This window comes from Telopea speciosissima, chromosome 7, assembly GCF_018873765.1.
Source record: "Telopea speciosissima isolate NSW1024214 ecotype Mountain lineage chromosome 7, Tspe_v1, whole genome shotgun sequence".
In the NCBI taxonomy this organism is placed as follows: Eukaryota; Viridiplantae; Streptophyta; class Magnoliopsida; order Proteales; family Proteaceae; genus Telopea; species Telopea speciosissima.
This window is the reverse complement of record NC_057922.1, coordinates 47,252,795-47,266,024: the sequence shown is the minus strand read 5'-3', so window position 1 is coordinate 47,266,024 and position 13,230 is coordinate 47,252,795. Positions and strand designations below refer to the sequence as shown.

Genomic DNA, 13,230 nt, shown 5'->3' with positions numbered 1-13,230 from the left:
GCAATATCTTTTTGGTGAAATTCTTTTCAGCAATATCACTACCTCATTAACTGTCTTAGTGTGGCTAAAGTTACACACCATATACTTTGCTATGTTCTACATATCTTAAGGCCTTTTGATTCCAAGGTAGATCTCCATAAGTCCAACTTGACGTTAATCCCTGTCTTTTTCTCATCCACAAAATATTATCATTAGGAAAAAACATACACCAAGGAACTTCATCTTGTATGTCTCTAGTTAAATCACTTGTGATAAACGCAAACAGACAAGGCTTAAGGCTGAACCTTGGTATAACCCAATTGTGAAATATCAAAACTCAATGCAAATCATACTTTTCATAGGATTTGATGATAGGTGGATTGGAGTCAATCCTTAACCTTCGATAGTTTTTTTGCAGTAACATGTATAGAGTTGAGTGTTGATTACTGAAAAAATAATATATAACTAAACTTGATGTAATTGAAATAAGGTACTAAAAAAAGAATGAGCGATTAAACTAGAAAAAATAAAATAAAGAATGAACAAATTAGAACTAATTTAATCGTAGCCTTTTTATTTTTTTAATAAACAATTTACTCGTAGGAGAAGTGCAAAGGATGCCTTTAATTATCCAGTATGGAGCAGTGATTCATTCAAAATTGTAGGAGGTAAAAGAACCATAAGTAAACTTAAAATGATTCTAGGAGAAATGATGATAAAATATATACATAGCTTAGGACTACTACCAATTATGACTTTGAATAAAGCTAAATGGAGAAAATTTGATCCATATAACTAACCAACCCCATTTTGTTGGGATAAATCTAATTTAAATTGGGTAAAAATAACAATATGCAAATTCAACATTGGTCCCAATAATCAATTTTATGTTCTTGCTTAAACTTTAAAATAAAAAATAAATTGTAGTTTCAAGATGAAATGAATCTATGATACACAAAATCAAATTTAAACATCCAATGGCTTTGTAAAGAAAAAAAATCTAATGGTGTTTGTTTAGGGAGAAAGAAAATCTTGCATAGATATGTTATCATCATTACAAACAAGTGTGAGAAAGTGATAGTTAATAGAAAATGATCCATGGAAAAAGTTTTTGATTATTGTACTAACTACTAATAGTCAACTTTAAATCATTAAACACGCATCCACCAATTTTAAATGGTTCAACTATCATACTCAACACCAGATAATTTTTTTCCTTAATGGCAAGCAACATGCAATGTTTTGTTTTTTGGCTTTTCTTTTTTTAATTATTGAGAGATTTTTCTAAACAACGATATAGAGGAGCGCACCAATGAAGGGCAACAAGGTCATTTCATGTGAGAAGGAGAGGGAGAGTGTGTGTGCTAACTCGCTCAGATATTTTCCTTTTAATTATTTAATCAGGATAGTTAAGATGGTTAATATTGTTAAATATATATATTTTTTTTGGTAGAAAGAAACATGTGACCTTTATTAAGATTAACGTGAATTACACATGGATTGAGCTAAACATAACTCTTGGATCCATGGATCGGAATTTGGCCAGACCGTTGTGCACGTTTATGCATGTTGTTATTAAATATTAAGAGGTCAAAATACAAATTCAAAGATTTTACTAGCCAAGCATATCGGTATCTCTTCGGCGGGGAAACAATTTTAATTGTAATTGTTAGGAAGTTGTAACATTCTTTTGATAGCTCCTTAATGTTCTTAAGTCAAAGGTATTAAAATGTTGGGAGAATGTTCTCTGTACCGGGGCGTAGGCTGCGGCTAGACACATGGGAGTGGACGCAATGACCACCCTGCCCCCTGAGTAACAGGCCCATGTGTCTGGGCGCAGCCTGCACTGCGGCACAGAGAACATGAGCCCTAAAATATTTTTAAAATAAGTTGAAAGTGTCTTACAATTATGTCACTTTCAATGGTGGTTGGTGCCTTGAATACTTTTTGAATACATATGTAAAATAAGAGTCCGGATAAGGTCCTAATAAAAGGACTGTAACTAAACAGCCTTGTACTACGGGAGCTCCACACATGTGAAACTTCATTCATTCTCTCTCCCATTACATTAACCAAGTACCTCTCTCTCTATTTATTAATTTTTAATTTTTTTAATTTTTATTTTAATCCGACATAATAGTTTTAGGGATCGGTGTAAGTCTCGGCCAATATCAATCTAAAATCGATAAAGATTAAAAAATACGAACCACCTAATCTGATATCGATCAATGTATCGGTATTGTTAGTTTCGATATTAGAATCGATATCATGACTAATATCGATATGTATTGGCATACCAAAATAATCATTGTAGGTATGGCACCATATTGCCAAAATGCCATATCCTCAAATCATTGCCTTGATACCATATTGCCAAATCGCCACATGGTGCTAAAAATCGTCATATAGTAATGGCACTAATTCGTCACCATGGCGCCATATCGCTGCCATGGCACCATATTGTCAAATAGATCCAATACCAATTAACTATCGATCCAAAACCATTACGGACCGATATTGGTATCGTAACAGATCAACATCAGATCAATTTCCATAGTTTGTTCTTTGGTTGGATTAAAAAAAATTGAAAAAACGAAGAAAGAGAGAGTTCAGTTCAAGAGGATGTTGATGAGTTGTCCCCTTCTCCTCGAATGTGTGTCGCACCATAAAAGCACAAGGATGTTAGTTTCAGTCCTTGTGTTAGGACCTGATCCAGACTCGTAAAAAGACAAGATTTTACTCTAGTTGAAAGAAAATGTGTTATACTAAAAGGGAAAAAGATTAAGGTTACAACTCTTTTTGCAGCAACATTTGTACTGGCAAGATTAAAGATTGAGTTTTTGTGCCTTGAACGGTCTTCCTCTTCATGATGTTTCCTTGTTTTTTCACTAATTGATCATGTTTGGCAAGTGATACATACCTTCGTCATCTTGAAGTTTATTAGAAGTTTAATTGATCAATAATTACACCCATTCAGTTCATGCGTGTGTGCGAGCGTGCATGTTCTTAGCATTTTGGTGTAGGCATTATTTCAGCGGCAGCATGTCAACATGCCCTCACCATCAAATTTCGGTCTAATTAGAGTTTTTCAAGTAATAAAACTAGATACTGAAAAAATTAGGGATTACACTGAGGTGCAGCATGGATATACATGGGATAATCTAAAATTTGGCATATGACAAATTTACCTAATTTTATAGAAAAAAATTCAAGATCATCCTTCCACGCATGGTTCAAGGAATTGGAATCGGATCACCAATTTCCATCTACTCTAATAAGAATTGGCTGGATCTGATTCCAATTCCAGTTGATCCATATTGTGATATATGCTTAATGGGGCCCACTCTAGTGTATGGTCACTAGATTGGGTCATCCTAATATGGGATAGGTTAAAAGGTTTGATTTAACGCATTCCATCAGCTCTGGAACATTTGGCGTATCAGTCAAGTACCTTATATTTGGTATCAAAGTCAGTCACTATGTCACAAGTTCAAATCACGGAAAGGGCTACCTGGAGTAGAATGAAAGCCATCAAGAAAGGACTACATGCCATCAAGTAAAAACCCTAGAGCAAAGTAGAGCCGCTTGGAAAGGGTTACCCACCGTCAGAGTGAGAATTGCTTAAAGTGAGAGCCGCGGAGGACGACTACTACATAAATATGGTGGTTTGTTATGTGTCTAATGCGGCCCACTCTAATGAATGTGTTTTGATTCTTGGACTGTCCTTTCTCGGTTCAGGTGTGGATGGAGGTTCTTTGGGTCTTCAATCAAGCTTAGAGCGATTTTCCATCTCTTGAAATGCTGTTCTCGTGGTGGCGTAGGAAAGCCAAGGCTGTCCCTTTGAAGAAGGCTTGGAAAACCCTTCTCATCATATGCTGCCAACAAATTTGGTGGGAACGTAACAGAAGAAGACATGAAGGAAGGTGTTGAAGCCCGAAACGCATTTCAAAAGCTTGCTTTCAAGACATGGCAGATTGCTTCAGAGGTAAAGGAGAACCAGTTCACTCTATTCAGGTGCTGACCATGGCCAGAGTACTTCAAATTCCTATAGCGAGACCCATTGCTAGAAATATAATTGAAGTAAGGTGGCATCGCCCCCCTCCTGGTTGGTGGAAATTGAATATTGATGGGTCTTCTCTGGGAAACCCAGGTTCTTTGGGATCAGGTGGCATCATTCGAGATCATAATGGAGCGGTGCTACTTTGCTTTGCTGATTTTCAAGGAGTTGGAACCAATTACAAGGCTGAAATTAGAGCTTTCTTTTCAGGTGTTAGACGGGCTTGTGAACTCAATGTGGAGAAATTGTGGATTGAAAGTGACTCGGAAGCTACAGTCAATTCCATTCTAACTGGAAAGCTGCCTTGGCTTCACATGCAAGATTGGTGGTCTGTGAGAGCTTTACTGGACTCCATTCAGTGGCGTATTACCCACTGTTTTAGGGAATCCAACTCTATTGCAGACTCTCTCGCTAATCTTGCAGCCAAGAGGAAAACAACTTCTGTTTGGAATTCCCCCCTGGCTTCCTTTTGCATACTATGAGTTGGGAAGCGTTTGAGCGCCCCCACTATAGATTTAAATAACTTGTATGACTGCCAGTCCATGAAACTGGCTCTCTTTAAGGTTCTTCTTTGCCTTTCCTTGTAACATACTTTTTCTTTTCAATATACATCTTGCTAATCTTTAGCAAAAAACAGGACTTGATTTAACGCGTTCTATCAACTCTGAAGTTTTTTATGTATCTGAGATTCAAGATTATTTCGATTGATTCCCAAATGAATTAGAATTGGGAGAGACCACTGTTTCAAACATCAGAATTGGATCAGTTGAATCGGCCATGATTGGTCATGATTCTGCATGTTCTAGAGCTGCCAATTATAGATTTTTTCAACCGAATCACTGGATTTTTGTATATGAAAAGAAATGCCACTTTTAGGGTTTCTGAGATCGGTTCTTGACGATTCCAGCCAACTTTAATCCGATTCAAATCCCTTAATCAGAGTTTAAAATCCTTGAGTGGGAAACCAAAGGTGATGAGTGCCTATACATATTCTGTGGCTGAAGGTTTGAGTTCTCAAAAACTAGCCAATTACATATCCCTTTTTCATCTTTTATCAAAAGTTTTTAGCATGAATTGCCCACGGACTAGACACAAAGCTTGTCCTCTACAGGTGTCCAGTTCTGTTTTTTGAGGAAGTGGACCTAAAAAGAAAGAATCAAGAACAAGTGATCAGTAAAAACAAGCGATAAGTATCAATCATTTATCCATCGATCTTCTTCCTTTTTATCACACCAACCTTGGCTTTTTTGAACTGATGGGTTTGGAGTTAAGTGCCCAAAAGACAAAGCAACTTCAAAAGAAAGATGCAAAAGCAAAAGCATAAAACCATCAAAATCAAATCAAATTTGAACTTATGAGCAGCTTTCGAGACTGTCTGTATGTATAATGGATATGTGTGAACCATGCACCATGGTTCGAGGAATCGTTATTGGATAGTCCGAATCGGGCGATTCTTATCGGAATCGATGGAAGGCGGTATCGATTTTGGGATGATAATGTATGATCAATCGGTATGGACTGAGGGTAAAAAGATTAAAAAAAATGTTGGGCAATTGGAGCATTTTGAAGTTGTGTTGTCATTGTTGGTAACGTTTCTAGACATTTTGATGATGCGGCAATGGTTTTTGGTGAGTTGGAAGAGTTGAACTAGTCAAACAGGCTTCTACACAGTGTCAAGGGTAATTTGGTCATTTGGCAGGGTTATAGTGGCATCCAAGCATGGAGGATGTATATTGACAGTATTTTGGGTCCCTAAAAGTGTTTGGCAAAGGCTTGAAGCAGCAGGTGAAGGTTTTGTACATCAAAAGCTGCGATTTCATAGGATCGCGCAGTAGGGTCCACTTTGAAGATATTTTTGGAAGTCTTAATGGCTGAACTGGGCGAAGAAGTTTTCATGATAAATGAATTTCATCAATTCATGGTTCCAAAGCAACTGGTCTTGCATCATTTCAGTGTTGGACGAGAAAGTTACAATTTTTTCCGTGTTGATGCGCAAAAACAGAGCAAATCTGGAATAGGCAAAAAGTTTTATACTTAGCCAAATTTTTTGGTCCTTTTTTTTTTAAGTGATACTGGAGACAGAGGTTTCCCATTGTTTTGTTAAAGTTCCAGAATCACCACGGGCATCGGATCGGCATCTAGTGCAAGATTCCTCTTGGACGCCGCAGATTGATGCAAGATTCTTTTTAATAAAGAAGGGAGAGAGAAAGGAAATAAGGGATTTGGTAATGGAGTGTGACATCAGCATGACATCACCTCCTATTTTTAATGTTGATAGCTTTGTGAATTTCTTTGACATGTGTCCTCGTTACGCATGGTTTTGTCACGAAGAATCTAGTTATTTACGATTCTGCCACTGGTTACCCGTTTTGGAGCATCCAACTTTGGAAAGCCATATCTTGGTCATCCGAAGTCCAAATGGGACGAAATTTTTTTTGAAATTGTGTGGTTTTTCGAGAGGAATCCATTGGAATGAGTTTCAGAACCGTTTGAGCACAGAAAATTGACGACATCACTGGTTTATGCTCGATGGCTTTGTATTGAAGATGATTTGAGCAGTGGAGCGTACACAGACTTGATTTCCATGCTTCAGAGGTTTCATGATTGTTGGATTACTCTGCAAGAGGTAATCTTCAATTGTAAATCCTCATTGTGAGTTTCTAGGTTGCATGTTTAGTTAAAAAAAACCTAGTTTGATTGTAAACCAATATTGGCAATTGTATTGGGGGATTTAGTTTTGTTATTTGTAATTAATTATTATAACTCTATCAAGTGAGGGCTTGCACAGAGATTGGGGTAATTGCCCTCGTTTGTGTGGTTGCACAACCTGAAGCAGGGATTGGGAGTTTCTGGGTGGTTGTAGCGATCAAAATTTGAGTAGTGTATTGAGGGAATACGAAACCCTATACGGATATTCCTCCGTGGACGTAGACATTCTGGCCGAACCACGTATATCTGGTGTTCTGTCTTGGATTTATTTTTCAACGTATATTTGAAGTGTGTGTTGTGCAGAGTAGAGGGACACTGTCTGGTAGACCCAACCACGTTGTGGTGTGTGGTGGACGTGTCTGTGTGATTGGTAATTACGGGACTGCCCCAGCCAATTTTGAATTGTGATTGAGAAAATATCTCCAGTGCGATAACTGTTAGAGATTGGAAGAAAATTTTGGTGACCCTAATTCACACCCCTCTCAGTGTTAACCTGAATTTATCAATTAGTATCAGAGCTTGGTTACCTTAGAGAGGAAGCTTAACAGTTTCGGGTTCGATCTAAGCTTGGTTGACAATGACATCCAGTGAAGGAAGAAGCATGTATGGAAAAATTCCAATTTTTGATGGGTCAAATTATAATTTTTGAAAGATCAGAATGGAGGCTTATCTGAAGTCTTTAGGTTATAGAGTCTGGCTAGCAGTGAAGAAGGGTTACACCCCCTACTACAGACATCACAGAGACAGCAGAGATGAAGAAGTGCGAAGACGATGCTAAGGCAGTAAATATACTTCTAGGCTCCCTGGTGAACAACGAATTTGCTAGAGTGATCGGTTGCACAACATCAAAGGAGATTTGGGATAAACTTAAAAATGTCCATGAGGGAGATGATAAAATTAGAGAGACAAAGCTGCAACACCACAGGAACTTGTTTGAAGGGTTGAAGATGTCTGAGGCAAAGACAGTTGAACAGTTCATGAGCAGGGTAAACGAAATCATCAACTCCATTAGAGGGTTAGGTGAAGAATTGAAGGATGCAGTAGTAGTGAAGAAAATATTGAGATCTTTACCTAAATTATACAACCCGAAGGTGTCTGCAATAGAAGAGTCAAAAAATTTGAACACCTTGAGCATAGATGAGTTGCATGGAACTTTAACGGCTTATGAGATGAGAATGGTAAAGTCCAAACCAATAGAGAAGGAAGCCGCATTTAAAGCCATGAAGAAACTAAAAATCAAGGTAGATAGTGAAGATGAGGATTCTAATGATGAGTTAATAGCCTACTTGGCTAGAAAACTCAAGAGAGGCAGAGGCAAATACAAGGGAAAACTTCCCTTGAAATGTTTTAACTGTGGTGGAATTGGGCACTTTGCTTCAAAGTGTCCCAAGAAAGGCAAGGTTATAGATTCTGATGATGAAGATACTCAAGAGAGTAGGTTCAAGAAAGGGAAAAAGAAGTTCATTCCTAGAAAAGGAAATTTCAAGAAGAAAAGTCTCATCTTAAAGAAGTGCAAGTCTTCTTCAAATGAGTCATCAGAAGATGATGATGAGTCAGATGATGAGTCATTTGAGACTTTATTTATGACACTTGAAGACAAGGTGCAACACAAGACTACTTATGAGTCTGAAGAAGAGGAAGAACATGAAGCTGAGTATGAACTACAAGCAAAGTTGTATTCTGCTTTAACTAATCTCAAGGGTGCCAAAAAGAAGATAAAAACCTTACAGAATCAGCTTGTGGAGAAGGAGGAGCAGGTCAGCCAATTAAACATTACTGTTGAAGAGATAACCATGATCACTAATGAGCTGAGTATCAATCTATCATCCAAAGTAGAGGAGTGCACTGTCCTTGAAGAGAAATTGAAGATATTGAAGATTGAATTAGAAGAGATACAGACTATGAACTTACAAGAAGAAATTACATCATCTCCTCCAGTTAACATTTTGAAATCCAAAGGCAAGGAAGTTGTGTCTCAACCAACTGGAGTGGATATTTCATCATCTAGAAAGTCAAATGAAAATGTGTTAGATGAGATCCTTAGCCTTCAGAGACCTTTAAATTTGAAGACTGGCTTAGGATATGTGAAAGAAGGATCTTCTGGAGCAGTGAAGACCAAAGGCACAGGAATTGCAGGAAACCCGGTGAGATTTGTTAAGGAGAAACAGAGGGGATCACAGGTTAAAAAGGTTGCTAAGAGGACAGTTGACAAAGATGGGTTTACTTCAGTCAGTTATCAGAAGGCAAGAGGTTCTTGGTAACGATATAGCTTCAGAGGGTACTGCTATGGATGCAATAGTTATGGGCACAGAGTAACAGATTGTAAAAGACAGTCCAAGCCTACAGAGTTCACAAGTAGGAATAAGTTTGCTCCTTTGGCAGAACAGAGGGTGGAGTGTTACAAATGTCACAGGATGGGACACATTGCCAGAAACTGCATGACTATACTTTCATCCCAAAGGCAACCAAGAAGAATACATAATGATAATCATCCACCCAAGCAAGGTCAGAAACAAAAGGTAGAGAACTTATTACCATAGCAGACAAGGCAGTATGGGTTGAGAAGACACTGAAAGGGACTTGTGAATCATTGATTGTTCAGACAGCTTTCAAGGCACATAGCAGACCATCACCATGGATTCTTGACAGTGATTGCTCGACTCACATGACAGGTGACAAGGGAATATTTCTGAGTCTTGATTCAATTGATGGTGGTTCTGTCAGGTTTGAAAACAATGATGGGGCAAAGATAGAAGGCAAAGGCACAGTGAAGCTGGACACAGGAAATGTCAAGACAAATAATGTCCTATATGTTAGCAGTCTGAAGCACAACCTGCTCAGTGTGAGCCAAATTTGTGATAGTGGAAATCAAGTCTTGTTCACCAAGGAGGGTTGTATGATCAAGAAGATAAAAAATGGAAAGACTGTGGCATGAGGAACAAGAACTGCAGGCAATCTATATACACTTTCAGAAGCACATGAAGATAGATGTATGTTGGGACATGAAGATGAAAACTTGTTATGGCATAGGAGATTGGGACACATCAGCTTCAAGAATTTAGCTAAATTGAGTAAGAAAAAGGCAGTCAGAGATCTACCCAAAATCAAGTCTCCAATAAACCATGTTTGTGCACCATGTCAGAAAGGAAAGCAGACTAGGGCCACATACAAGTCAAAGGAGCATCATACAAGTAAGCCTTTTGACTTGATCCATACAGATCTATGTGGACCCATGAGAACTGAAGCAATTGGAGGTGAAAGGTACTTCATTCTATTCATAGATGAATGTACAAGGATGAGTTGTGTCATGTTTTTGAAGGACAAAACAGAGGCCTTAGAGTGTTTCAAGATTTTCAAGAATAGAGTGAAAAATGAAACAGGAAGGACAATTAAGTGCCTCAGATCTGACCAAGGCAAGGAGTTTACTTGGAATTTATTTTTCAATTTCTGTCATGAACATGGGATCAGGATTCAGCATTCTGCAGCTCGTACCCCTCAACAAAATGGGGTAGTGGAAAGGAAGAACAAGACCGTTCAAGAAATGGTAAGGGCAATGTTGACTGAAAACAATGTTGCTAGGAGATTTTGGAAAGAAGCAGTTTTTTTTGCAGTACACATCCAGAACAGGTGCCTGCTTAGACCAAATGAATCCAAGATGCCATACGAGCTATGGTATGGAAGGAGAGCCACAGTGAAATACCTTAGGGTATTTGGGTCTAGATGCTTCATCAAGAGAAATGAAGATAATCTTGGAAAGTTTGACGATAGAGCGGACGAAGGAATGTTCTTGGGGTATTCTTCAAAAAGCAAGGCCTACAGATGCTTCAATAAAAGATTGGGAAAGGTTATAGAGAGTTCAGATGTAAGAGTTGACGAACAATTTCCCCACTCTAAATCAGTAGAGTCAGAAGAGCTAGCTTTTGAAGAGTTTGATGATGATACAGTTGTGGATGATGAAGTTGTGGAAGTTCAGAAGAATGATGATGATGCAGATACATATATTCATTATACTGAAATAGTAACAGAGAGAGATGGCAGACCTAAGGACACCCTAATACAGAAGAACCATCCTCCCCAACAAATCATTGGTGACCCAAGTGCTGGAATTCAAACAAGGAAAATAAAGAAGCCCAAGCAGATGTTTTCTTTGTTGTCACAAGTTGAGCCCAAGACAGTTGATGAGGCAAGTAGAGATGAGAATTGGGTCAAGGCAATGAATGAAGAACTGGACCAAATAGAGAAGAACAATACATGGGAGCTAGTCCCCAGACCGGCAAATAAAAACATCATCGGTACCAAGTGGGTCTTCAGAAACAAGTTGAATGAAGATAGCCAGGTGGTTAGAAACAAAGCCAGACTTATGTGCAAGGGTTATGCTCAGGTAGAGGGGATAGACTTCGATGAGACATTTGCACCGGTAGCAAGATTGGAATCCATACGGATGTTCTTGGCGTTGGCAGTGCACAAGGGGTTCAAGGTTTATCAGATGGACGTAAAGTCAGCATTCTTAAATGGCAATCTTGAAGAAGAGGTGTACATCGAGAAACCAAATGGCTTTCAGATTGGTGAGGATCCAAATATGGTTTGTAGATTGAAAAAGGCTCTCTATGGCTTCAAACAAGCTCCAAGAGCCTGGTACTCCAGACTTGACACCTACTTACATCAGTTGGGACTACGGAAAGGCATGGTTGATAGCAACCTATATGTTATGACAGAGCATAGTCGTCAACTGGTGGTTGTGGTTTATGTCGATGACATAATTTTTTGTGGACATAGTGATGAGGTGTGTAAGCAATTTGCAGAGAGGATGAAGACTGAATTTGAGATGTCCATGTTAGGAGAGCTATCCAACTTTTTGGGTTTGCAGGTGAACCAGAAGAAAAATGGCATCTTCATTTCACAGGTGAAATATGTAAAGGAGATGTTGAAAAAATTACGTGGAGGACAGTAAACCGGTGGGTACCCCAATGGTTGTAGGATGCAAGCTGAGTTCGATGGATGAATCACCTCTGGTGGATCAGACTTTATACAGGTCAATGATAGGCAGTCTACTGTATTTGATGGCATCGAGACCAGATATCTTGCAATCAGTTTGTTTAGTGGCCAGGTTTCAGGCAAATCCCAAGGAGACACACTTGTTGCCACTGAAACGGATTTTTAGGTACTTGAAAGGTACAATGGATTATGGGTTATGGTACCCAAGGACAGACCACTTCACATTTACTGCATTTTCAGATGCAGATTGGGCCGACAGTATTGATGACAGAAAAAGCACTAGTGGTAGTGCTTTCTATTTGGGGAAAAGCTTGGTGGTATGGCATAGTAAGAAATAAGAGTCTGTTTCATTGTCGATAGTAGAGGCCGAATATATAGCAGCAGCAACCAATTGCACTCAGGTTATATGGATGAAGAGGCAAATAGCTGATTTTGGCACTGAAAGTGATGCACCAGTTGCTATTATGTGCGACAACATGAGCGCCATCAACATTTCAAAGAACCCTGTGCAGCATTCCAGGACCAAACACATTGACATCAGGTATCATTTTTTGAAGGAGAAGGTTGGCACCAATGAGGTGAGACTTGAGTTTGTTCCTACTGAGGATCAGGTAGCCGACATATTCACCAAACCGCTCCCTAAGGAGACATTTGACAGGTTGCGAGAAAAACTTGGAATTTGCAATCCACAGGCACAGTAAGTGGTATAGGTGCAGGGGGAGTGTATGTACGGACATAGGGGGAGATGCCATGTAGGAGGAGTCACCCTTTGTATTTGTTGTCAAAGGAGGAGAAGAATAAGAATCCATGTGTACAACTCTACAACTCAGAGTATGTCAGTGCCTCGCTATTTGGTGTTATATGGATGTGGGTTGCCAACAATTCCAAAGGGGGAGATTGTTGGGCAATTGGAGCATTTTGAAGTTGTGTTGTCATTGTTGGCAACGTTTCTAGACATTTTGATGATGCGGCAATGGTTTTTGGTGAGTTGGAAGAGTTGAACTGGTCAAACAGGCTTCTACACAGTGTCAAGGGCAATTTGGTCATTTGGCAAGGTTATAGTGTCATCCAAGCATGGAGGATGTATATTGACAGTATTTTGGGTCCCTAAAAGTGTTTGGCAAAGGCTTGAAGCCGCAAGTGAAGGTTTTGTACATCAAAAGCTACAATTTCATAGGATCGCACAGTGGGGTCCACTTTGAAGCTATTTTTTGGAAGCCTTACTGGCTGAACTGGGCGAAGAAGTTTTCATGAGAAATGAATTTCATTGAGTCATGGTTCCAACGCAATTGGTCTCGCATCATTTCAGTGTCAAATGAGAAAGTTACAGTTGTTTCCATGTTGATGCACAAAAACGGAGCAAATCTGGAATAGGCAAAAAGTTTTATACTTACCAAATTTTTTGGTCGTGTTCTTTTTTAAGTGCTACTGGAGACACAAGTTTCCCATTGTTTTGTTACAGTTCCAGAATCACCACGGGCGTCGGATCG

General features: G+C 39.0%; 2 protein-coding genes across 2 annotated transcripts; both read left to right on the top strand.

Annotated features, from left to right (window-relative positions):
• The first annotated feature begins 7,497 nt into the window (after positions 1–7,497).
• Positions 7,498–9,680, top strand: LOC122668640. The gene is made up of 2 exons (XM_043865178.1): positions 7,498–8,988; positions 9,348–9,680. Exons 1-2 carry the CDS (start codon positions 7,498–7,500, stop codon positions 9,678–9,680), a joined length of 1,824 nt encoding a protein of 607 aa, XP_043721113.1.
• A 2,059-nt stretch (positions 9,681–11,739) lies between these two features.
• Positions 11,740–12,078, top strand: LOC122668639 (secreted RxLR effector protein 161-like). Its single transcript, XM_043865176.1, has one exon. The coding sequence runs from the start codon at positions 11,740–11,742 to the stop codon at positions 12,076–12,078; it is 339 nt and encodes a 112-aa protein (XP_043721111.1).
• Positions 12,079–13,230: the final 1,152 nt, after the last annotated feature.

Coding starts and splice junctions, on each gene's coding strand:
- LOC122668640 (XM_043865178.1), top strand. CDS start 7,498: ATGAAGAAGTGCGAAGACGATGCTAAGGCAGTAAATATACTTCTAGGC. Junction 8,989..9,347: donor CTTCAGTCAGTTATCAGAAG/GCAAGAGGTTCT, acceptor TTGATTGTTCAG/ACAGCTTTCAAGGCACATAG.
- LOC122668639 (XM_043865176.1), top strand. CDS start 11,740: ATGGATGAATCACCTCTGGTGGATCAGACTTTATACAGGTCAATGATA.